Here is a 26,824-nt window from a genome sequence, read left to right on the forward strand (position 1 = left end):
GAGGGGGCAAATAGATCTGCAAAGGACTGCACAATTGTAGTAGCTGCTTCTTCCTAGGCTGGAATACTTACAATACTGGTGGCAGATGGAACTCTTTACACAAACAAGACTACATACTATGTCTTCACAGACTGAAGACAAAATAAGACATCTATGATCACCATTTTCCATTGTTATGACCTCTGGAGAGAGAAACAGAGTGTGTTACCCAAGAAGAAAAAAGGATACTAAGCTGCAAATGGCTGCAAATTTTTCCACATTTCATATATTGCTGTGGAGGGCTGCTTAGTTCCATTGTCCACACAGTTCTTGAAAAGGAAGTTCTCACTCAGCTCTGTGAGACCGGAGTATTTTTAGAAACTTGCAACTGAGGCAGTTACCCATCAGCAGAGCAGGGAGGTATGGAAGCAGATAATTATCTGATGTGTAGTCTCAGAATACCCACATTAAGACAAACTATCCAACAATTTGATACCACACTTCTACAGACTGTCAAATGTCTAGATGTGAAATTTTCCATCACAATTTTCACACAGTTAGAGGCCTTTCCCTGCCCATCACGACCAAGGAAAAGCATGCCATTTGGGAAAGAAGAACTAAGTCAACTCTCCATGTTCACAGATGATAGGTAACTTCATAGCATCTAGAAATCTCATTTTCAATAATTTTCCACTATAAAAATAGACCTCAGACATCAATTTTCCTTACTAGCTGTCATGCCTAACACCAAAATTTGCTGAGTCTCTAAGTAACTACCACACCTATGGTTGCCTTGTCCAAATCAGAGACTCACTTGGGATCACAGAATTAATAACACAACTTCAGTATCATATTTTTAGGAATGTAAACTTGAAGCATAAAAGAAGTATGTTAAACAAGATTAAAAGTACAACCCCATGGTCCCTCTTTCAGACAAACACAGTATGTGATATTCAGCATAAACTCAGAGCCTTAAAAAATGCCTGCTACTCCTCTGTCCCCACTTTTAGGGAAAGCTTCCTCAGCACCTTACTCTCCTGGAAGACAAGGGCTTTCTTCCCATTCCCAGAGTAAGCTCACAGCCAGTGTTTATACAGCCACCCTTGTAACCACAGTCTTCTCGCTCACCCTGCTGTTTCAAGTATTACTGTAAAATATAGATACATCACATATCTTACATCTGCTTAAGAAAAGCACATTCTCCAACTGTAAGGTACTTTTTTTTTTTTTTTTAAATAAAATCATTCCTGCCAGACCTGCAATTTTATGTGTCAGTTCTTTCACACTTCAGAGATGAAGATTATCTAAACCTTCCTAACCTCAAGCAGCCGAATGCAGCATTTTGCTTCATTTCCATTTGGTATCTAAGCTGGAGAAAACATAATAATGTTTCACTTATTTAGCAGAAGTGCAGACAAAACCAATTGGAGGCCATTATTATGCCTTCCAGTGAGACAGATGTGTTGCTTCTGGTAAGGATGAGAGGCCAGATTGAACTGCTGCTTTTCAGCAGCCAGAGGAACTCTCACTAACATTACAGTCTGTCCCCACGTAAAATATTATCAGTACCGATACCTTTGTTTTGTCAGCAGGTACAAAAAAGTGGCTTTATCTTTTCAGGAAAAGAACAGTTTAGTGCTCAAGAAAATATTACTTCAAAATATATCCTGCAAGCTGAATTTTTTCCAGCAAGTTTATGAAGCTCAATTCAAAAGCAGAGACATCTCTCTTCTTCAAAGAGAGCATATTCCTATGTGCAAGAGCCGGACTGCACCCATTTCTTTTGAATCCATACAAGATTTTAGAAAGTAAGAATGAGAAAGAAAAAGTTGAGTATGTTTTAAATCAGCTCTTACACAAAGTTCCATTTGTTTGTTTCATCGACTGTTTTTCTTAAGATAAACATAAATAATCTTCACAGAGAAAATGTCAGTAGCTGGGATCAATAAAGCAACTGGACTTGCTCTAGCATACATACTGAGATTCATGATCTAAAATCTTGTTATTTCTACATTCAAAGATCCCTGGCAACTGCAGCTTTGGAAGATGAAGAGTAAGACCCAACAAAATAAGAAGAAATTGAAAAACTGTAGTTAAAAAGAAGTAGGAGATCAAAGATTTCTCACTGTCAAAATTCTGCACCAGATTCGTGGTGCGTTGCTTGTAGTCACTGTAGCTGCTAAGTATCAACCTGAGTCCACGGTTCTGAAGAACCAGAACTGATTTTCCTCTGTGGAAATTGTTCCTTCTTCTTCACTTGAACATTCATTTTTAAAAAGTTACATCTGGGGGGCAAAAAGCAAGGTGAATGCTTGGTATCAGTTCTCAGCCATGCAGTGAATAAATGAAACTCAGAAGATCTAAAAATACTTCATGCAGTTTAAAATCATATGTATAGCTATCTGTATCATCCATATCATATAATCTCCTCTGATTTCTTGACTTTATTCTACATATGCATTTTAATACTCTATTGATGCAATGGTATTTTAATGGAGTTTATTATAACTTTTGAGTCACACTGAGAATGAGCCATAACATCATAATGTTCACCTACAGTTAGTCATAATGAATCAAGCTCTTTATCATCCATTGTATCTCATGCCTCATGAAGGTTTAACCTTAAACACTTTTGTTTAGAAATAATTCTGCATAAACACACAAATTACATGGAATATGATGCAGAGAGCATTATATTGAAATTCAGTTAATTAGCAATCAAAAAGTTTCAAGCAATGATAAGGAGCCCCATAATCTCCAAAGATGATATCCTGATGTATGCATCCTGTACAACAGCAAATAGCCTCTCTCTACATTTTCCAAGCAGTGGAAGATTGTTACAACTGATGCAGACAAATACATGCTGTCTACATTTTAAAAATGTGTGGCTGCACAGGAGTCACGTTTTTGATTCAACATTTATCAGCTACATGTATTGCAAGTAGCACCTGACAACCTTATTTACCAAATACAACAAAGCTCAAAAAAAAATCCCTTTAATGCACTATCAAGTGAAGAACTGAGACTCTATTCTGGCATGTAAACTCTCTGCCAGACTATTACCAAAAGGGCAAATTCTGAGACCCACCTTGAAAAACTGCTGTTTACTGGAGAGAAGAGTACAGAAAGACAGGCAACAGACCTGTGTCATACGTTATCGCCAGCAATATATTTGTGCTGATTAAGCCAAAGACAATCTTCACCATCCTGACTCAAACACTTGTAGCAGAGAAGACAGGAAAAGGCTGCTATCCTATCACAGGTTGTTTGCCAACACAATTTAGAAAATGTTTGTTGCTTCAACTGGGCAAGCTATAGCTGCATATTGAGGCAAGATACACATGGAAGCTCACAATACAATTTTATGGCTGTTTTTTGAAAAGAATTACAGAAGATAAAGATTGATCTTTAAGCTGTGCACTGGACATACCACAAACCTGTGTATGCAAAATACTTAAGCACTATTGGTTTGCCCTTTGAATATGTATTTAATGAACAGAACTCTTATGTTTCCATTCATATGATCTTTGATTAATCTTTGAGTTACATTTAGCCTGAGATGATGCTGCGTGCCTTTCACCTTGTTCACTCAGAGCTGCACATCAACTGAAATTCTGTCCCAGTTGTGGGTGGCTCCAAGAATTTCAGGGTTTTGCTGCATCCTGTCAGGCAGCAAGCCCAAGCCAAAGCAGTCAGCAGAGCCAAGAGGACATGAGAAAGCCACCCAAGGAATGTGCTGATTCAGAGCAAGCTCCAAGTGTCCTCTCACAGACAATGCACCCACAAAGCTGATTCCACAAAGTAAGACCTCAGAATCAAGTCATCAGCCTTGTAAAGCATTATGACTGGGAGAGCACTGGGTACGGAAACACTACAGTGAGGCCACTGATGCCCACATCTGATTCAAACATTAATTTAAAAAGACCAAGGTAAGACAACCATCAGAACTGAGAATGCACATATATATGGCTTGTCAAAGCCTTGAAACAACCATTACATATTTTCAACAAGCAACACAATACCCTGTGCAACTTTACAGACATCATCCAAGATACCAGCACAAAGCTATTAAGCTATCATGTTAAAAAAGGCTTAGATGAAGGTACGAGAACAAAACAAAGGCAGCCTTCCTTATCAGCACTGCTGCTGCATCATAAATAACAGGTAGGATTCTATCATGGAAGCAATGATGCAAGCCGCCGTTTAGGAAGCCAGGCTGCCTTGTATGACATAACAGCTGATTTACCACCCCACATGAGCTCTTTGGATCTCAGCTGCACCATCATGGGAGCATAAAGATGACTTTAAGTAGGTTTTTAAAATGTCAGAAGGAAAGGACAACAGAAGCAGCTGTTAAATCCCTTTATTTAATAATATCTTGCACTTGTAAATTATTTGGCAGAACAAAATAAATTGATACAAATTACGTCACTTCATCATTTGACAGTTACTGGAGACTCTCAGAAAACCACAAGGTTACATAGGTATAAACATATTATTTACTTTAATGATTACTTTGTCATGCAAATCTAAATTAAGCTCTCATGTTTGCACCTCACAATATATTACATTTGTGTTGTGTCCAGTGTACAGTCTTGAGATCAATCTTGGTTTTACTTAAAGTTCTGTTGTGAAAAAGAGCAGAAAATGCATGTAGAGCAGGCTTTTTTCTTTTTTTTTAATGTAAACTTAATATATGTCAAACCATATCAAGCAAAACAATTGGAGAAAAAAGAACCATGTTGGGTTGTGATAGGGAACTACAACTGTCAAGTTTTTCACTAGAACAAACCAATACTATGATATCCCCATATTTACATGACTAACTATTATTATCATTCTTTTATCCACATGCTTACCAGGAACCCACAAAAGAAATGGCATTAACCTGCTAAAGCAAGTCATTCCTATTTTCCCATCCCTAATCAAATTCTTGTTTAAGAAAGAAAATTTTGCAAAAAAAATAGAGGACTGCTAATTCTCTATCAGTACAACAGTTTTCTGATAAAAGTACAGTTTAAGAAAAGCACTTTTAATAATAACAATACTGAAACACAGTATCCCAAACCATTCAGCTATGTGGATAAGCCATATGACTATAAGGAGAGTAGCACAAAAAGAACAGCAGATTAAAATTATCTGCTTTGAAAATAAGCTGATTATGCAGCAATTGATTTTTGCATGGTTTTAACACAATTTTTCATATCAAAATTAGACAGTTAATCAATATTGAAGTGTTTAAATATGTCCTGAACCTACAAATCTTTAATTCAGTGACTTTAAATACAGGAGTTGTCCCATTCAGATAGAAAAGATGATTCATACAGCTCAGGTTGTTTCCATACATGAGCTGTTTGCAATTATAAAAAAGGCAAAAAAAAGGCAAAAAAACCCACAACAACAACAAAAACAACCAAACAAAAAAAACCAAACCACCCCAAATAAAAAAAAACACATCACCTAATACTTATTAGTTTCTAATTTCTCCCATATTAACTGTTTACAGAATTACAATGTAAAGTGTATCAACTTTGAGTGCTAAACACAGAGGAGTTTATCTGAAAAATTTTCTTAAGAAAGCCAAATGGAGAGATAAAGAACTCCCTTCAAGTAACCAAGAACATGTAGACTTCATTTTCCACAAATCCTACCATACTCATTATTTTACATATTTTCAATCTTTCCTTAGGTTGACCAACTGATCAAAACTCTTCAGAATATTAGATATAAAGAAAATCTGAATGTAAATATGTCTGTTCAAGAAATATTCTGTTTTAACAAAATTATTTCATATAATCATCCATTACATACTTTGTAAAGCAGATTAGAAAAGTTAGGAGATAACCACACTAATGCCTCTGCAGCTCTCAACTCAGCCAGCAGCAGATAAGGTCATGCCAACAAAAACAAACAAACAAACAAAAATGTTTAAAAAAGCAGAAGACAAACAGAACCCTTACTTCAGAGGTTGCCAGTGCAAATCCTAGCATTTCATCCCAACACACCCTTCATTTTTAACTTCACGATGTCACTACACATTCTTTTCCACAAGATTTAGTCTTAGCTGTCACAAGTCTGGCCAGGGATTATAATATATGGTTGTAGTGCCCCAGACAGTAAGAAGGGCTATAACTTTAATACAGCAAATATAAAATATGGAACTGGTAACAGTTTCTCCAATGAAATGCCAAGGGCAGGCCTGGTCTGATGCCCATATAAGTAAGTGAAAGATGTCCACATTGAATCAGTCTCCAATGAGCATAAACAAATTTGAGATACAAGTGCCAGGGGAAAAAAAAAAAAAAAAAAAAAAGTAGATTTCAATCTATTAATTTTTTTTATTTTTTTTTTTTAGATCAGGCTTAGAGGGATACTAAGGGATACTTTCAACTTGCAGTTTTTGAGAATGGACTTATTTTCTTTTTCCTCTTGATACTTATATGGGGCTTTTCAACAAAACAAGGGCTGCTGGGCAAACTGGATGTGCAGGAGTAAACAGCACACTGATGCCAATAGCTGCCACATGAGCTGCACAAACTGAAAACTAGAGGAACTGTTTATTTAAACCATTTTTTCATTATCAATAATAAACTAATACTGTCTAGTTTTAGTAGTACATTTTTTTCCAACAAAACTGAGTCTGCAGGACTGGTCAATCATATCTTCAGTTATTTTTAATGTGATGAAATTAGCATTTTCAGCCTGTCCACCTATTATGATGAAGTGCCTGAAAAAGTTCATGAAAACATCTGTTCAGGGTATCTATGGCACAAGCAGTTGTATAATGACAGTTTCCCCTTTTGGTTTTGCTAGTTCAGCAGCCCTTTAATTCCTGAATTTTCCAATGTATTGTTTCAGGTACAAACAGAGAGAATACATTCAAAACAGAACTTGGATTGGTCTGACAGGTGCTAACATGCAGCAGAAAAGATATAAGGTAGAAATCTTGTTACAAAAATAAATAATTAATAACGCGGCAACAAGCATGATCTCATCAAAGTCTTCATCTGAACAGGGCACAGAGCCAAAGACCAGAAGGCTCTTGTGTGACATTGTTATCTAAAGTCCTGATTAGATTTTCACCTCAGAGTTCTCAATTTTGGTAGCAATCATCGCAAGGATACTATGGTGACTGGCATTCTATAAATACATCACCCAGACAGGTAACAGCACAGGAGACAGCTCTCAGATAAGAGTTAGAAGCATTTGAAAATTCAACTCTGCCATTAGGTCTGAATAACACTACTCAATTTTACAGCAGTAGAAATGTGATTACAGATAGAAAGGTAGGATTAGTGCTGTACAAATTCTTCTCCTCTTAAATTAGATTATCATCTTTCAATAGCATTAGTTAGGTTTTTAGGGAGTGTCAGAATTCAACAAATATATAGGCATGTATTAACTGTAAATTTAATAAAAGCCTGCAGCACAACCTGAAGGTCAGTTTGACTGGCCTTGCTTTGCCAAACACTGCACAAAACTGCAACAAATGAGTCACACAACCTCATCAACATAAGCTACATTCATCTCAAGTATCTGCCAAAGAACATAAGCTGCCATGCCCTGTGTTTCTACTTTAGATTTTATTAGAAATTGATAATTCAATATACTGTTAGGCTGGACTCAGTACCACTGCACAAAGTATGTCTGAGGCAGGCAATACTGTGGCTTCTCATCCCAGCAAATTTAGTCTGTATTTCTTTACTCTAGAGCCAGAAGTGTGGAAGGGTGTCCACGGCCATGTTCTTGGCATGCACAGATCAGACTTGTGATTGCTACAAATTATCATTAGGTTAAAACACACCCATGAGTCATTTCCACACATACCATAAGTACTCTGAATTGACTGTAAGCATTAAACTCAAATTCTTCAGATCTTACTGTACATCACTGCAAGAGTCTCACTAATGCAATTTTAACCCATTGTAACGAAAACACCTACAAAATATTTTTAAACCAACTTCTACTAAGTGTATTTTGCATGCAACCAACTCCTTAGGTCTTGATAACAAATGGTACATTCAGTATAGGAGCTGCAGTATTTGAGCAACAGAAAAACTGTGCACTTACACAATCCAATTAGTATCACATGCTGAACCTGAGCAACACAGGTTCTTGCACAGTTGCTGCCTTTGGTATACAGGGGTTTCCTTTCACAGCTACCTCCTTCAAGTACATTAGAAAACCCATGGGATGACTGCTCCTGAAAAACATCATGCAAGCCATGGTGATAATACAAATTATAGTCTGTACTTTTTGTAGACAAACTCATCCACTCATTGCACTTCCTCTTCCAAGCACTGGGAACATTTTTAGTGTTGGTCTGGGGAGTTAAATATTTTGGTAACTCTTTCACTCCCCAGTAGTAGTTGCACGCATAGTCCTGAGGTTTTGAGGTATTGGTGGCAAGGAAAGACTGTTTTAGGAAAGCAGTTGCCACATGTGCCAAAAGACCAATGGGAAATCCTGAAGGTAAATAGCATTTACTGAGGTAATACTGCAACTGAAAGTTCCCAATGCCTTACTTCACCTGTCCCGAGCAAGAGCCGTATGTACATCTCTGCTTAAGGATCTCTACCCTGTGAGAGCTCCTGGGTGCTTTCTGGCACTTTCATCACCTGGGGCCACCTCTGTCACGGGCAGACTGTGGATATGTGCATGACCACAGCAGCTTCCAGTCAGCAGAGACTTCTCCATCTGCATCAAAGCAGAGCCCAGATGTAAACTAGCATATATGCAAGGCAGATGATGAGCAAGCATAGACTTTCCTATCTTAACAGCCTACATGCACCCATTGTCTCTCACCATCTGCTACATGAAAGAAAAACCTATGCATATATAGCCACACTAAATTCGCAAGAAGAGTAATTTTCAATTGTTTGCATAACTGTAATCCATTTTTTCCTAGCAACACACAGTAATAGAAATGACTTATAACCCCAGTTTAGCATGGTACTAAATTACTGCTGTCTTTGCTTTACCTCTGGAAGAACAAGATAATTTTCCTGAGCTTCCTTTGTAAAATGCAAATATTTCATCCCAAAACATCAAGCTCTGACATTCACATATGTATGCTACTACCTAAACTAAGGTATGTATGTTTGAAATTTTTATCCTTCAAGGACAATCTGTGTAGAAGAGATAAACATTATAAAATGCAGAAAACTAAATAATGAAGTAAAGAATCTGGAATTTAATATAATGATAACTCAAGCACTGAGCTGTACATGTTTAGTTCTGGGAGTTTTCTTTTTCCTTTTCCAAATTGCATTATAAGAATTATGGTTCCCTTAATAAAAAAAATGTATTTGCTATGATGAATAGTAGTTTCCTAAATATTTTTAGTACAAGACATGTAATTTACTCAATAAGCAAAAAAGTTCGTTTAGAAAAAACTACTCAACTACAGCAAACATCCAAAATCATTCTCCATCTGCAGAACCATAAAAGGGCTTAAAACAGAAGCAGCATGTTTTACAACAGCTGGTCGCTTTCAACTTTCTCTGATTTTTATAGCTATTTTTTGTGAATTTTTTTAGCATACCACAGCAGGACTCTTCTAGAAATGGGCAGACCATGATTTCACTTGTGCCATGCCATGAAACAGAGGCGCGTCACTGTTACCCCAAACCGCCACCAGCCAAACACACGCAGGGTCAAGCTCTGTATTCTCACACCAGCACTGAAAACTTATCAAATATGGCCCTGATCCAGCAAAGCACTTAGGCACATGCTTTACTTTAAACATGCAAGTAATCCTATTAGAATAAATGAGATTCAGCATAAACCACTAGACTGAATCTCAGAATACCTTGGTTGTGGCCCTGATTATGTTAGTGACCGACCGAGTGTGTAACCTTGGACAAATCACCATGTTTCTGTGTGTTTATTTCCTCTTTTGCCCTTTACATGTGTTTACCACGTTGCACACCACCTCAACACAATCCCAGTTTGGAATCTGTAAGAATCTGCTGAACTACAAATAACAGCAAGGATACTTATATACTTCGGTACCTTTCAATTGCCTGTTATATATTCAAAACTAACGCTCACACACAAAAAAACAACAAAACAAGACAACATCCCTTGTCCTTAGGTCTACTTATCCAGAATTGACAACCCATTTCAAAAGCGCGACATTGCTCTTACAAAGCAGTTGTGGAGATGGAATCCAACCAAAGATACCTGCAGGTACAGGCCAGGTCAGCTCCCAAGCAGGGGTGGTAACAAGCCCAAGACTGCTGGTGCCATTCCTCTCCTACTGCTAGTCCCTTGCTCACAGGGCACTGTGAGATCCTGAGCCCTGCCTGAGGACTGACAGGTCAGGCTGCCACACTTCAGCCAGCACTGTACCCACAAGAGGAAAAAACCCACACTCCTGGGAAAAGCTGTGCAGAGGAAGCAGGTGGGTGACAGCGTTGTCTCACAGGGCACAATGCTTTTAGCTAAAAGGCTTTTATTCAATGTTTTTATACATTACAATACAAGGCATAGGTTTCCACAGGTAGGCCATATACCATCAACTCTGTGTCTTAATGATCCTGAGAATATTTTCACATAAATAATTCTGCTTTTGCTCAGGTATACAACTATGCAACGTGTTTACTCTTGCCATCACACCTCCTGCTTCCCAGCAGTTGTCACAGGCAATGTCACTGTCACAAGGAGAATATGGATTCAGCTCCTAACAATGAAGCAGGCACGGATGAGCAGGCAGGATACTCAAATGAGTTTCAGAAAGACTTAAGGTGAAATACTGTCCCTAGTGAAATCAATAACAGTTCTCCCATTTACTTCAGCAGAGTAAATATTTCAACTCTTCTTTTCTATGCCTTCTGGTCATCTCAGGGCCTAACAGAGTAATCATTTCTTTTTCCTAGAAACACAGGGAAAAGGACAGAATGGATAGACAGCAAGGGAGGAAGGAAACACTTCAAAATAACTGTACTCTTTCCAGAATAATTAAAAAAATATAACCTTACAATGATTCCTGTAGTTATAGGTTATAACCTATGCAGAAAATGAGATTACATCAACGTAGTTAAGATCCTCCTTTCTAGGAACTCATTCACAGATTCCACTTCTGTCCCCAAAACACCTATACACCACGTTGCTGTTTTCCCAGCTGAGCCAAAGAACTCACAGCAACTCAGCTTCGTGTGTGCCAGTCTGCTCTGGATCAGGCCTTCTGCATACAAAGATTCCTATTATAAGACACATGCATCATGAGCTGTACTCTATGAATTAAAATACTTTCTGCTGCAGATTGAAAGCCTGGCCTACAAGATACTTGCCAAAATTATTTTCAGGAGCACAGCAACTGAAATGCGTTTTTGAATAGGTCAAAAGTTAGTTACTTTTGACTTTTTCTGAAAGCATGCTCTGTTCTCATTGTATGATGAAGGGAAATACAGTCAAAAGGTTATATATAACTGTAAATTTGCAGCAACTTAGTAGACACAATGAACTACTGGTTTGCAGAAGCCATCCAAGATTTTGGACGTTAACAAAAAAATATAAAAAAGAACCTACACAGTAACCTCTAACAGAGCCTGAAAAAAATGCAAACCATGCATAACACAATAAAGTCACTGAATAAGTGAAATTTACAGTAAGCATGCTGTCAGTAAGTTTCCAAAATTAGCTGGTGTATCAGACAACAATGAACATTTACTATGCATTTTAGAGCTCTTGAACTCCTTAGCAGCATTCAAAGTTAAGGTTGACATTTCATCTTTAATTCATGCTCCTGTGCCTTTCTATATTAACTACTAACAAAGCAGCATGCTAATAGCCTCAGCAGAGAGAGCATGCGCAAGGCAGGGGCTGTGCACCTCCAGGGGGACGCTGGGCTGCATCTCCAGTGAGAGTAGATCTGTGCCTTTCGACAAGAAAGGCAGCCACCAAACCGCTACTGACAAACTTGAACATCGCAGCAGCAGAGCTTATCATACAGAGCAACAGGAAAGTATGGTCATGAGATCTATTTAGAAGCAATTTATCTAGAAGAAAGTTTTCTTCAGCTACTGAACCTCCTCATTTGAGCCTACATTATTTCTCCCTCTTGAAGTGATCTTGGTAGCTCATCAAACTTTACCTACCCATTTAGAAAGGGTTCTAAAAAAAGCAGGTTTTAACGTAAGTTTAGACTTTGTGCAGCACCCCTCTTTTCCCCAGCATCTCATACAGTGCCTCACAAAAGGCCCCAGAGGTTGGACAAACATAGCACCAGGAAAAACACAGTGTGAAAGGGATCTTTATGTGCATGTGTGAGGGCCCAGTACTAATAGCTCAATGTGCTATTGACACATCACAGTGCAAACAGCTAAGTCTTTTTCAAAATGAGTCACAGTGTCATTCTTAACTTTGGCTTTCCCAGATTTGGGTAATTCGTGAAACAAATCATCCCCGTGTTATTAAAACATATTTCTGTAAATGAAGGTAACCACTGAGAAATGACTATTGCTTCTGACTGTAAGGTTTTCTCCATGAACGACACATGCCACAGAGATGGTATGAACAGACAGAACCGGTACCGCAACTTCTCGAGACCATCCTCGTCAAATCAAAACGTTTGCTAGCTTCCCGTGCTAGCGGCTGATGTACTTTTAGATAATCCTCCTGTTTGGTGTAATTCTTCCGCTAGAGAATGGCCGTAACAGAGCCGGAATCACCCGAAAGAGCAGAGAGGGAGGTGTCCCTTCCCCTCTCTCGCAAGGACGCCCGAGCTCCATCAGCCCTGCCCGACCCGCCAGGGAGCCGCAGCGCTTCCAGCCCGGGGAAAAGTTCAGCAAGTCCCGGCCCGAGCCCGGAACGGCTGCGCGGTCCAACAGCTGCCTTTTGTTCCCTGCCGTGGGGTAGCGGGACTCACACCCTAAAGTTACCGGCAGGTCTGTTTGGGTTTCGCACTGAGCCGCAACGCCCAAGCGCCTGGACTAGGCAGCGGCCTCCGGCAGGATTCCCCCCCGGGGCAAGCCCCGCCGCGGCTGCCGGCCGGAGGAGGGAGGCAGGAGGCTCCCGGCCCCGCCGCCTGCAACTTTCCGGGAACGGGCGTCCCACGGCCCCGCAGAGCCCCGCGGGCGCATCCCGCCGCCTCGGGCTCTCGGGCATCCCCCAGCCCCGAGCCTCCCCGCCCCGGCGGATCCCGAACTCTGGCTCGCGGGGAACCGGCCCTGGCAGCAGCACGAGGAATAAATACACGCGGGAATAATCACCTTGTTGTAGTTGTAGTAACCCAAACACTGGGCAAAGTCCAGGTTGGAGGGGTCTCCGGGAAGCGAGCTGCCCGCCGCAGCCGGGTAAAATCTTACATCCATGCCGGTGCTTTGGTCCAAGAAGTGCACTTGGAGAAACCGCCGGGAGGTTTAATAGATCCACCTTCAGGTGCCTTCCCCGGGGCTGGGGCGCGGGCAGAGCGCCGAGGGACCGGAGCTGCGGGGCGCCGAGCCTTCCGGGGCAGCGGGGACACACCAGGGCCGGGAGGCGGCGGGGGGCAGCGAGAGAAAGAGGCGGCGAAAAAGTGCAGGTAAACAAGGAGGAGAGGAGAAGAGAGGAGAGAGGAGGGCGGCGGAGCCCAGGTGGGTGCCCGTCTGCCTCGGCAGGAGGAGGGGAGGGAAGGAGGGAGGGCAGGAGAGAGGGAGGGCTGTTGTTTTTTAAAAGCTCAGTGCCAAGCCACGGGCTTTGCCTCCGCATTCAGGAGCAGCTGCCGTACACAAAGGAGCCACGCGCCCGGCGCGGACGGACGGACCGACCGCCGCTGCCCGCCGCAGCCGCGGACAAAGGCGGGGCCGGGGGGAGCCGGGCCGGGCGATGCCGCAGCAGCCCCGCGGCCGCCGGGGAGGGCTAAGGGGGCAGCCGCCGGGGAGGGGGCAGCCGCCCCGGAGCTGGTGCAACAGGGCTGCGCCGGCCGGAGCGGGGCCAAGTGCCGAAGGAGCCGGCGCGGCGCTGGCACCGCGCCCCGGGAGGAGCGAGCGGGGCCCCCGCCCCCTGCCCGTGCGGGGCCGCTCGCCCTGCGGGGCCAGTAGCGGGACGGCTGCGGGCGGGCGGCAGCCGGCCCTTCCCATGGCTGTCCTCTGCCCTGGAAGGTTCCAGGTGAGTAACTTTCCCCGCTTCCAGCAGTTTTTTGTTTGTTTTGGTTGTGTGGTTTTTTTTTTGGTGATGCACTTTACTGATTGACACCGTGACTTCCTCACTGCCTGAGGTTGAGGGCAGAAGAAAGGAGATTTTTCTAACGTACTGTCAAGAGCAGGACTTGAAACACAGTAGCTTGCCCCACAGAAACCTTCTTGAACTTTCAAAGTCACTGGATGCTGATTCAAAGCAATCCACTAATCATCCAGATTTGGTCAGTCAGAGGCACCACTACCCTGCATGGAACTTTCCTGCCTCAACATCTCGCTCCAGAACTGGAGGAAATACTAAAGCAGTATAAAGGCCATTTAACCTCATGACTTGTGCCCTGCAGACAAGGGGTGAGGAAGGAGGTTGAAAATGTGCCCTTAAGGCTTCAGTGACAGGAAGAGAATTGCCCTTCAGGTCTAAAGCTGAGACCTGTGCAGTTGTAACACAACTGGAAATACACCTCGTACTGCATTCAGTTCACTCCGTTTGGTTGCAACAGAGCAATGACAACACAAGTATACAAGGTTTAGCTGTACAACACGAGCAAGACCCCTTCTAAAGGTCTGTGCATCTCTGCTGCAGCTGCTGAGGACAGATACACTGGGCCTATGCAGCAGGCCCAATCCTGACTGAAAGCCTGCACCTCAGGGGCTTAATGCCTCATTTTGCACTGCGTAGGTATATTGGGAGCAAACCTTGAAACAGTCAACAGCTACAATGTGTAGAAAGGGAACATCTTCCCAACTCCATTCCTAGAAATCTTATTTTCAGTATTTATGGTGGCCTAAGTAGCTCCTGCTAACACAGGGGACACCAGATCACCCTTACTCAGGGTATTGATCCTGCAGTGTCACAGTCAAAGCAAAGATCTCCAAAGTGACATTTTGCACTAAGAGCAGAATTAAACATAGCACAGATATACATTGGTATTGATATAGAGTATTTAGAATTAAACTTTCTAGAAAAACGTATACAAACTGGTAAATACCTCAGTAGAAAACAGGCATATTCTGTCTAACACTTAATCCCATTTCATATTTGTTGTGTCAACCACTTTAACCAAAGGGAAAAATCTGCAAAATCTACCCTGTTGCTAAAAGGCAAATGGCCGAGGACCATACAGCACAGTGTTCACACAGGCACACCTTATACCTCTGACAAAAATTATTTATGCTCCTGAGAGAAACAAATTGTCCAGAAATAAAAAGACATTTAATCTGTTTCAGAGCAAAAGCCTGTGTTAGAGCATTCCTCCAAAGCAGTGACAGAAAAGTGGTAGTATATAGGCACAGCAACCTCATTTCAACTGAGGTTAATAAAGTAATACCTGCTTTGTTTTATTCACTGGGTGACAAACATTTCTGTAAACCCAAGTGTAAAATAAACAGATTCTCAAGTATATGAAAAAATTAAGCAAGTGTTTTCCTTTCTTAATGTCATGGTTACACTCAATACCTCTTCAATGTAGTTTATTAAATAAGTAAACTTGAGTAATCTCTGCTACACTTTAAATCCATACATGATGTCAAATTGGTTTGTTAGTAACAATGTATTTATCTCAGGAGTACATTAAAGATGGAATATGAGCCAAAGTGTTTCTATCTTTCCGTACATATTTCTTGAAAGGATCCAACAAAATCTTCTCTCAAGCTATTCTCTTTAAGGTCCTTCAGTAGAACTATGGCTTTGGGATTCTAGTTTTGGTTGTTTGGTTTTTTTCTTTCAGAGCAATTGGAAGCATGAAGTACTTGCAATTTTGAGTGAGTGTTCCCGTCTTTTCTGCTGCTTTAATGAAAGCCTACATACAGTAAGTGGAGTACTCCAGTAGTTTCCCTGGTCCTGGGTAGCCTTGATTCTGAAGAAACTTTTGGAAAAGCACCATTCCATAAAGATTTGAATGTGTGCCTATCAATGCCAACAATTATGAATCAGGCAGTAACACACAAATTGTGACATTGTTCCATCTTCAGCTATACTTTCTTCTGACTCATCATCACAATTCAATTTTATAAGCCATTAAGAACACTCAAACTGCTTTTCTGATGTAAGAGCAGAAATGGTATTGGAGTGAATCAGTCATACACAAACCTGAAAGTGTGCACGCACAAATTTTCACTGCTGCCCAGAAACCTTTCAACTTGTACAGGTAAACACTCATGTTCCAGGCATAGCTGATTTCCGCACAAACTTGGCAAGTCCTTTACTTCGTACCAGGCTCTAGCACAGGAATATATTTAGTGGTTACAGCTTATTTGCTTTATCTTTCACTGGTACCCTTACAGCCTCTGCAAACTACTCTGCAAACCCCATGCCAGTCTCATGGTCTGTAACATGGATACAGCACCAGAGGCTCAGTGACATTTTCTTTCTTCTTCCTACAAAGAAGTCAAAGGCACCGAGAGATTTACTCCAACAAATAGAAGAGTCAGGAAGAAACCTCAGCGATAAGAGCAGACACACCAGATCCTTCACATTCAAATGTTCAACCAGCCCAGGCTTCCGTAAGTGCTGCAACTCAATAACCCCCATGTCTCTGGCACAACAATCCCTCACTGGCATACAAAAAACATGAGAGTGGGTGGGAAAGCCAGGGATAAGGAAAGAAGGGGTGGAATGACCCAAAGCTGAACCAAGACTCTTTGCTCCAGTTTCACAGTGCATAATCAACTTTTAAAAAGACCTGACACAGATTTTCACAGTCCAGGGTCCATATCTATTTAGAATATAACATCCCCAGTGTCACCTGTTAAGGAACAGTGACTTAGCCCCCTTGTCCCCAGAGCACATGTGGAGGATGAAAGGGCACAAAACAGAAAGCATGGAATACAGGAAGAGAAAAGGAAGACAGAATGCCAACCAGGTCAGGTTTAGAAAATAATCTAAAGCCTTCTAGAATCAATAGGAAGTCCCTTTAATTGATTGCAATGGGCTTTGAATTAGACCTATATTCTACTCATCCAGTACAGATGCTGAGAATCAATAGTATTTTGACTGACCCCTCAAAGCAACAACTAGTAACTTCTGGCTAAGGAAAAACAACATTAACAGTATATTAATTCAGTAGAGTTTATCTCACCAAACTTTCATCAAATTGTAGTCAGCTGGCATTTATAAGTGATCATGCAGGCATGAATATTCTATATAAATGAAGCAGTAAAGACAAAACTTTTGTTCTTAGCATTAATTCAGATCAAATATTCATTGATATCTACATTTCTCAGAAAGTATCTCAAGCAGAGATCAATAAACACTTATTAGTCACTGACCATGTTTCCTGCAGTAAAGGAGGGAATGTCGGCCAGCAGATGGGAGCAGCCAAATAACTGGGGGAGCTGGAGTCTGGTGTTTGTCTGCCAGATGATCATTTACCTTCTCTTTGTCTCAGTTGCTGCATCAAGAAAATGATAGATCAAAGGATTAAAAAAAAAAAAAAGTATTTTTAATAGTCATTGCTTAAAAGTACAAATTGTTCTTTCCAAATACAGGTATGGAGTGTTGTAGGGGAAAAAAAAAATCACAACTAAAAGTTTTTGGTTTGTGAAAATTGCATTCCTTTCAGGCCCAAGTCAGGAAATGCATTACTCTGAAACTGGGAAAAACAAAATTTACTAAACTTTTCAAACATTTCCATGTGCCTGCTTTGATGTTTCTGTGGATTGCTGAAGTTTCTTAGCATACTTGAAGTATTTTACCACCTTAACTCACACATGACAATTTTAACCATATTCTGGGTGAAAAACAAGGTTTTGAGTTGTCTACAGAGCAAAGACAGCCTGCAATTCTGTTGAGCCATGTTACAGTAAAAAGGTTTCTGCCACTTTAAAGAAAGTATTCCACAACCCTCCAAAATAACCAGTGTGTAATGGACAATATAGGATTACTTTCTGGCAGAGTGAATATCCTGTTGCTATTGACTGCAGTGTTACAGTATCCTGACATACTAGTATACAGTTATTGTGAGATAAAGACCACGTTGAAAAACAAACTGATTGCAGTACTGAAAACAGAAAAGGAACTGTCCAGTAATATAAAAATTAACTCCTTTAAGAGAACAATGATTGGAATAGTGCTGTTTCTACATTAGCATTAAATAATAAAAACCTGAACTGAAACTAAGAAACTGTTGCAATGTATTCCTTTCTTCCAGGAATGCCATTTCAAAGCAAGACAGGAAAACCTGGTTAGAGATGGCTCGCTGTGTGTGTGTGTATAAAAATTTTATATCATCTGTTGATATAAAGCTGTGTGGTAGGTTTCTGTTTGTTTGTTTTTTCCCCTCTGGCCATCTCCACATTCATGTTTTTGTTGAATCTAATCTAAACTAAAAGAGTTATTAAAAGGGGAGGGGAAAGCTCCTAGCATCTACTTTTTAAAAGAATTTACACCAAAAATGCCTACAGAAAGAAAAACATGCTCATTGTGAGCAATCCAAATTATTTTTTAAATTTATGTTTTAGTCTAGAGGAATTTGCCAGGCAGAAACTTCCATTTTACAGTAGAGTCAAATCAAATTACTGAAAGAATAATTTTAATGAAATGTCTCTGAGAAGTCTTAGTGAAATTACATTGAAGAAAATCCCCAGGTGAGAAAGGTTATATTTAATCCTTCTATCTGCACTAGAGTAACTCATACACATTTTTCAGTTTTAATTTCACCTGATGTTCTATTAGGTAATTATTCAAAATACACAGCATACAGTTATATGGCCTGTTATATCTTTCAGGTGAACATTTCATTATAAGGCATCTAAATAAGGAGGTGGTGATGCTCCTGGAGTGCTCAAGTATCATTCTTCCATTTTGTGGGTTTAATGCAATAACCCTGTATTTCCCCAAAGAGAGGGCCCACTTACCCTTGAGAGCCTGGGAAGATGTGAGCAGCAGTGCCCTGACTGTCCTCAGAAGCCATGAAAGTGCTTGTATATACCCTCAATGACCACAGTGCACATCGGTGGGAATGGCAGGGATGGGCTTCTGGTCATCACTTGGAAGCCACTGAAGGACTTTACAAAACACTGCCAAGATTAAAGGTAAAAAGCCATGTATAGTTTTCCAGTCATGCCTTAAAAATAAAAATCATTATTTAAGAATGATGCTCTTTCTATGTCCTTTTCAAATGGTACAGGGCCTCATCATTAAATGAATGTCATCTTCTACCAGCAGAGGTGATATCATAAAATAATTAGTGACTAATGCTAAAATATAAGTGAAGAAATACGATAATTTATCCACATTTGATAGGTCTATAGATACAAAGCTTTATTTGGATAGATCAAGTCCATACAATAACTGGAAGTAGTCTTCCAAAGGACTCATTAGTTATCCTTTATGTCTCCTAACTAATGATATACTCTTCTGAGAGCATATTAATAACTCCAGTATTAACAGCAGCATAATTCTAGCTGAAAATTAAAAAATAAAGCACTTTTTTATAAGTAGTTGTACAACAGAGTTGGAGACTTAGTAATAGACACATGCATAAATTCATCAGATTAAAAATTAACAAACAGATTTCTAGAAGAGGGATCTAGGGACTGCAATAGCGTCTCCAAAATGAACTGCTGTACATTCATTCATGAGACTTATGTTCAGTTTATGCAGTTGAGCTCTTTTTTTGATGCATCAATGGGCTGGGTTTTCAATACTGAAAAGCTGAAGACAGATTTCATCCAGTTCTCTAGACTGTTTCCCCAAGCTCATAAACAGTATGTGCCAAGCTGTTCCTAAAGAATCAGCCCTCATTTCTATGAATGGCTAATATTTAATAAAACATCTGATCAGAAAACCAAATTTTAAAAAATCAGTACTAAAATAACACACTGACTTGCTACTAAATGCAATGTTCTTTGATTTAAGTCCATTTCAACTCAATTTATTCCAGCGTTCTACAGCAGTCAAAATAATCAATGCAGAATTTTCCATGTGATTTACACATTGCTTTTTAAAATGAATTGGCTGAAACAAAAAAATGCTTATTTCTGCTGCCTGGCTTGTTTTCTGAAACATATTCTCTTTCTTTTAAAGTGAGAGAATGACCTCTGCTTCAGGAAAAATTTTCTGAGACAGTTTGTTTATCAAATGGCTTCTCTGCTTTCATGAAAACAATTTATTTTCACTGAACTCTTCAAGATAAGCATTGAAGTCAGGAAGAATGTACAATGACATTTATAATTACATTCAAGAAACAAATATTTTCCTACAAAAAGGTTTTGGATTTTTATCTTTTTTAGAGATACAAAATATTTTCTTTCATCCAACATACCATTTAAAGTTATTTTCTCCCTGAAATTACAAAGTGCATTTTCATATGCATGGAAAGAGAAGTCCAGGACAGTAATCTTTTCATAGAAAGGCTACAGTATGCATCCTAAACAATGAAAGCTGTAGCATAATCCTTACCAACCAAATTGCCCTCCCTGCCCCACTCTTAGGAAATAATCTGCAGACAAATGACAGGGAGAGCAGGGGGATTCATGACCTTGCAGAGCCTCCTCCAAACACCCCCCACATGCCCAATCTTAGAAAATGGACAAAACAATTGTCTGTTGGAATGGCATGTCCATCTCTCCAGCTTTCCTCCCACAGTTTCTTTAGCCCCAGAGCTCTCCACAGAGCCTATGGACATAGCTTTTCCATTCTTTGGGGAAAGATAACATTTTGCTAAAAAAACCCCTCCTCTTTCCCTTACAGTTTCAGCCCTGGACTGGATCTCAACTGTCAGCTACAAAAGCTCAGTCAGACCAGACACTTAATGCTTCCTGCTATATTCTGAACTGCCCCCAAAATCAAGGTAGTGCATAATGTATCTCATCTTTCAGAACAATGCAGCCACAGATTTAGCCATATAGCGCCTGTATTTTCAAATGCAAATTACTACGTAAGCAAGAGCTGCCCATAAATATATTTAGGAGTTCCATTTGGTCTGCCTGGAAACATGGGTCTTACTGGATTAAAAAAGACGTATAACAATCACTCCAATGTGTGGGAATATGTGGGAATTCATTTTAGAATTAAAAATTCAAGATCTGCTTTATTCCTTGTCAAACATCCTATTTTTTTTTTTTTTTTTTTTTTCCCAGGGCTTGGAGGTAGTTCTCATCAGAAAGATTCTCTGATGAAGTTCTCATCCAGAGATATACTGTAGACTCAGCTAGTGAAGAAATATAATGAATTTGTAATACTCATCAGAGAAGTGGAAAAAATCAAAAGCAGATGAACAGAGATTGTATTTCCCTAATATACACCAAGGCTTTATTTAAAAATATAAAATGTTAAATTTGATCAAATATCAGCCCACCATTCAGAGTGAAATAATCTCATTTAATTTGCATCTATCTGTGTGCGCCAAAGAGAAGCGTGTTTGCTTTCAAGCAGGTGCACATCCTGCTATGACTAAATCTCCAACTCATCAAATTGCTTTACCAGTGTGGGACATGCCCTTTTTTCTGGAACAGCTTCAAGCATTTTCCCCAGCATTTCAGCCACCTGTTTACTGAGTTCATACTCCAAAGGAGATGCATGCAATTAGAAACAAGGAAATGAAAATAAATGACCTTGTTTGTTATAAATAACAAAGAGACTCAGCAAAATTAATGCAGTGAAGCCTGACCTTCTGACCTGAAAGAAAGAATCACCTCATTCCTTTGTAGCAGGCTCACAATGCTCCAGCACCAGGCATTGTTATGCAGCTTTGCCTCTTTTGATGGATCTTAAAGGAGTATATTCTAAATATTAAATGTTTTACAAGTTAGATTAGGAAATTTGCATTTAAAAGCATGTTGAAACAACGCCAAGTGAGTGATGATAAAGATTATCACTGCTTTATTTAAAGAGCACAGGTAAGCCGTGTGTATATTAGTTCAGTATACTAGTTTTTCAACTGAAAAAAATATGATATTCCAGGTACTAAAGAGCCATATAATGTCTCCTTCAGAGTTTGGTGATCAAGGATGAAGTTTTTAATTACTTGACTCCAGGAAAAGGAAATATTTTTCTTTCGTAAATTCTTGGTGCTATGATGATCTGACTTTTGATGGAAAAAAGCAATATACTACCACAACTACTGCCAAAAATATACCTCTTTTTATTTTTTTCCCCCACTATCCTTTAATTAGGCCAGTAGAAATGCCTCTTCTGTACAAAGTCTACTGAATAATGTTTCTATGGGTTACATTTTTACTTTTGAATTATTCACATCATTCTGGAACAGTGTCCAGCTGTAATGGAAAGCAAGGTGTTAGAAATTTGTTTTGTTGCTTGTCTTCCAAGGCAATGAGAACACACAAGTTGTTTTTTTTACAGCAGTCATCACAAAAAGAGCAGTGTGTACTTACAGCGCTGGCTCCCACCTTGTCATTCTCCAAAGCAAGTCGGTTTTTAATGGAATAATAATAAGAACCGTTGCAGAAATGAAAGGATAACATGTTGGTGTCAGACTGAAAGCACTTTCTACAGCAGGTGTGGGGTGAGAGAAGGATGTTTCCCCAACTGAGCTTGGGTTTGGTTTTCTCCCTGCCCAGCGGGGCTGAGGTAACCGCAGGGCCCTTCAGGCCAGCAAGGCCTCAGCTCTGCAGGTCTCTCCAGGCACAGGGACTGAGGCAGGAACCGGGGGCAGAGGCAGCCCTCCCTGCAGGACCCGCAGGGCGACGAGTCCCTGTGACACCGAGGGCCACGGGTGCCACGTGGCAGTGGAGGGAAGGCAGGCAGAACAGCCACGGAGAGATAAGGGGAGCTCAGGCTCTCACAGCTCGGGAACGCAGCCCCCCGGGCACACCACGAGACGGCGGGTCAGGGACCCGCAGTGCTTCAGGGAGGAGGAGGATGGGGTGCGGCAGCTCCCCTCCTCCCCACTGCCTCTCCCGTTCCTCCACATTCTGTATGCAGTGGAGCAGCTCCACCAACTTAAGGACTCGACCTGACTCACTCCTGCTCCCATGCTCCTACAGGCAAAGGGTGACCTGAATGAACAGCTTGTGGTTTTTTCCATAGGTTTTTATAATTAGAAACTAAATGGCCCACATGGCTGAAGGTAGGAATATCCTTAATTGTTTAAATCAGAACCCTTAAGAGCATTTTCTCTCAATTAATCTGCATTTATTCACGTGGATTGAAACCAGACCCCTCACACTTCGAAGCACTGCCCTGTGAGGCCCTATATCACAAACCACGTTTGAGGAAGACCTGCAGGACAAATGGCCTTCTGAGCGCTGAGCCCAACAAGAAGAAATTCTGCTTTTGTGCAGCACAAAGTCACAATCTCTGTCCTACTCTGGTACTCCACACACCACTTTTGGGCCAGCAAATACCTGGGCTGGAGAGGGGCTGCCATTCCTTGCTGTGCCACTGCTGCTGGAACAGGTAAGGTGAAGCTTTGGATCCATTAATGTGTCTCGTGCTCCAAAGCATGAAGTCTTGCTGGCCTATAGATTGTATTTATGTGAATATCTATTGTGAAATGCCTAGGCTGGGTTGCTTTTGTTGGCTTTTACTGGCATCACCAGTCAGCATATATGGTTCCTCTTCCTTGTGAGGGGTAAGTAGAAATAATTGATCATCTTCTGCAAAATCTCTTTTAATCCATTCAGAATAAATTCTAGATTAATATTCTCCAAAATGTAACTTGAAATTTGCATGTTTAATATTTGTCTGAAACTCACTTATTGAAGGATTTGTGGTAATCCAGCTTAAAAAATGTATCATCCCAGGCAGAGCAATTCAGGGTTCTCAGGAAAAGTCTATTAGCTCTTCCACTTTTGCTTTATTACAACCTCAATATACTATGTCCTAAGTGGGGAAAATAGTATTGCAAATATTTTATTGATATGTATTTGTTCAAGACAAAGCTCCATGACACCTGTGAGCTACCTGAATAACCAGTGAATGGAAATACTATAAAAATTGGAATAGACAATTTTTCTTTTAAAATTTATATTTAAATAATTACCAGAAGACTGACACTGAAGAAAGGCACTCGGTGCCCCTCATTAATAATGCCCTAAGACCCCAACAGCTTCAAAGCAGTTGCTGTTCCACAAATTCTTTCCTGCCCTTTGGGGAATGCTCCTCTCAGGCCTTTCCAGATTTTGTGCATTTTGCCATCATATTCCAGCAATTTCTGCCCACGGTACCATGGCACCTTCATGTCCTGCCAGTTGCACATTGTCAGAGCCTGCACAGTGTATCATACATGTAACAAAAACCAAGTCAAAATCTCAAAGGCTGCACATCAGCCCCTGCTGAGAGCTGTGCAGTAAGAGCAATTGCAGGGCATTCTGGAATTAAAATCTGCCTCCAGCTACCTCCCTCAAAAACTCAACATATACCCCTACCTAGAGCAGGCTGCTCCCACAAGGCCAGGGTGCCCATGCAGGGATACCATGTGGCCAAGCATGGGCAGATACACTGCTCATGGGGATCTGCCTCCTTTGCCACAAAGCTAAACTCAGGATGCACTTGCAATTCAGAGATGAGCCACACTGCCTGCAACATCCACAGCCATGCATCTGCTCAGCAAGCTTTGGTAGACTTTGTTTAACCCACATCGTGGTTCAGGTTTCCTGAGTATTATAAAAATTATACTGCCTGCTGCAGACTAAAGAGAGCAATCTGAGTGTCCCTGATGGCAATAGGACGGGACAAAAGTGATTTCCATTGTTTTCAGGCCATATAGATCTCAAAGGTTAAAAGCTGTAATTTCAGTGCCACCTTGGTATTATTTAGAGACAGAAAAAGAAGAATACTAGTCAAACTAAAATTTTCCCTACTAATGGAAAACTCACATGGGCTCTTTAGAGATGGCAGGCAGCAGAACAGAGCAAAGTAATTTTCTGTGTCAGATGAGCAGTTTGATCTTCTGGCTCAGCAGTTCTAGCCCCTCTTGCACTGGTCTCTGCTCTAGGATGTGGTTTATAACCAAGTTTCTCCTAAGACAACTGAATGCATGCCTTTTTTTTTTCTCCCCCTTCTTCTGCAAACTTCCCAGATTTATGCTGCCTTCTTCAGCTGATCGCCTTGATTTCAGAGTAATAACACCCACCCAACACTTCCAGACAAGTTTACTGCAAATTGTGCAAGCACCAAAATCATGCTAATGTGCAGTTCAAACATGCAAGCTGGTTGTGCAAGCATAACCATTTGCTCTGCATCACATGCTTGGATGTCTAGACAGTACATTGATGAGACACACCTCATTGCTGGGAAGAGTGGTCTCGCTTTTCCGTAATGATAACCTAAACTGAATACTAAGAAAGGCAAAGAACACAGCAGTATTACATTGAAGAATCATTGCTAGAGATATGCAAATAAAAACAGTGTTCCAAAAGACTGGAAATGAGTAGCATCCAAAATGAGTGATATTATAAACTGTGTTTTAAAAGCAGCAATTTTCAGGAGCATTAGTTTAAACGAATTTGATGCATAAATGGCTTTCAAATTCAGCTGAAGTCAAGTCCCCCTGGAAAGCAAATGGTGTACTTAAACTCCTTGGCTGTTTCAAGTACTCAGGAAGGGTGGCTACCCCACTGGAACAGGAGAGCACATTTTTGTTTCACAAGATACAGAAGGGACATGCCAACCAAGAAAATAGTTGTGGAGAACAGAATCTCCGCAAACTTGGGCTCTCCCAATTGCAGCCTTTGCAATTAACTAATCAAGTTGCCACACAGCCACTAGCATTGGGGAAATGTTAAGAATTAGCAAAAGTTTCCCTCCTTCTTCCTCCGATTCCTATCCAAGGAGAGGGTAAGCAATACCACAAACAGTTCAAGAGGACAAAGACAGTCTCAGGGCCAGTGTCCCGTCTCAGCATGACAGCCCTTACTGGCCACAGCCCCGTGAGCTACTGCTGAGCACATAATGATTTTGCATTGAAACACTAAACCAGCCATGCTCTGGACTGAACAACCACAACCCTAACTCATTCCTTCATTAAATGCTTTGCTATTCCTTGAGAATGAGACGTTCTGTAGAAAATCACATTGTCCTGTACTCCATCAGTAAACAATATCATATATATATTAAACTGGTTTATAGTAGTCATCTGTTCTTTTCAAGATGTGACAGGACTTTGAATTATTTGCTCTATCAGCAACTGCTGTAGCAAATTCCCCAGTTCTGCTGTGCATGGCAGGCTTGCGGAAACACCCGTGACAATGAAGCGAGCAGAGAACTCATACATGACGGAATCCACTCAGCAGACTGGTTTTTTGGGGACAGTTGGGCCTCAACAAACAATCCTTTCTTCTCAGTCTATAGAGGAGCTGCACTGGGGCCTACTTTGGCCATTAGTCTAAAGAAAGCCTTTGTTGAACATATAGCTGCTTCTCACATTGAAAGAATAAATCACATTCTTATTCTGGGTATGTCTCCACTGCATTCACTGATGTGAATGTTGCTCCATTGCTGAAAAACTGGGTAAACAGCTTGTCCTATGCTGGCTCTGTGCTGCTGTGGCTACATTACTAGCTGAGCAACTTAATTTAAAGCCAGCTCAGATGTGCCTGTAAGAGCAGCAGCCTTGGCACAGATCTGTGCTGCAGTGTACCCCCTCTCTTCAGGAATATTGTGTTCTTTGGGCTGGATTACCAGGATTTGAATCAATTTGGGACCCACTTTGAGAAGGAGGAGAGAGAATCCTATCTTTTCTATGAGCTCAGTGAAGGAAAAGCCAGTCTAAGCATGTTTCAGGAATGTTTCAGGGTCTACAGGGGGTTTTTTTGGGTTATGC

General features: G+C 40.7%; 1 protein-coding gene across 2 annotated transcripts in view; it reads right to left on the minus strand.

Annotated features, from left to right (window-relative positions):
- Nucleotides 1-17,483, minus strand: part of TOX3 (TOX high mobility group box family member 3) — a 78,080-nt gene extending 60,597 nt beyond the window's left edge. Inside the window, exon 1 of one of the 2 annotated variants that reach the window (XM_051629763.1) lies at nt 17,367-17,483. In XM_051629763.1, the coding sequence (XP_051485723.1) occupies nt 17,367-17,465 (99 nt within the window). In that variant the 5' untranslated portion in view covers nt 17,466-17,483. Of the gene's footprint in view, nt 1-13,193; nt 13,387-17,366 lie in introns of those variants that run through there. The other variant, XM_051629762.1, reaches the window with a different exon arrangement.
- Between the last annotated feature and the right edge of the window lie 9,341 nt (nt 17,484-26,824).

This window comes from Apus apus, chromosome 11, assembly GCF_020740795.1.
Source record: "Apus apus isolate bApuApu2 chromosome 11, bApuApu2.pri.cur, whole genome shotgun sequence".
Lineage (NCBI taxonomy): Eukaryota > Metazoa > Chordata > Aves > Apodiformes > Apodidae > Apus > Apus apus.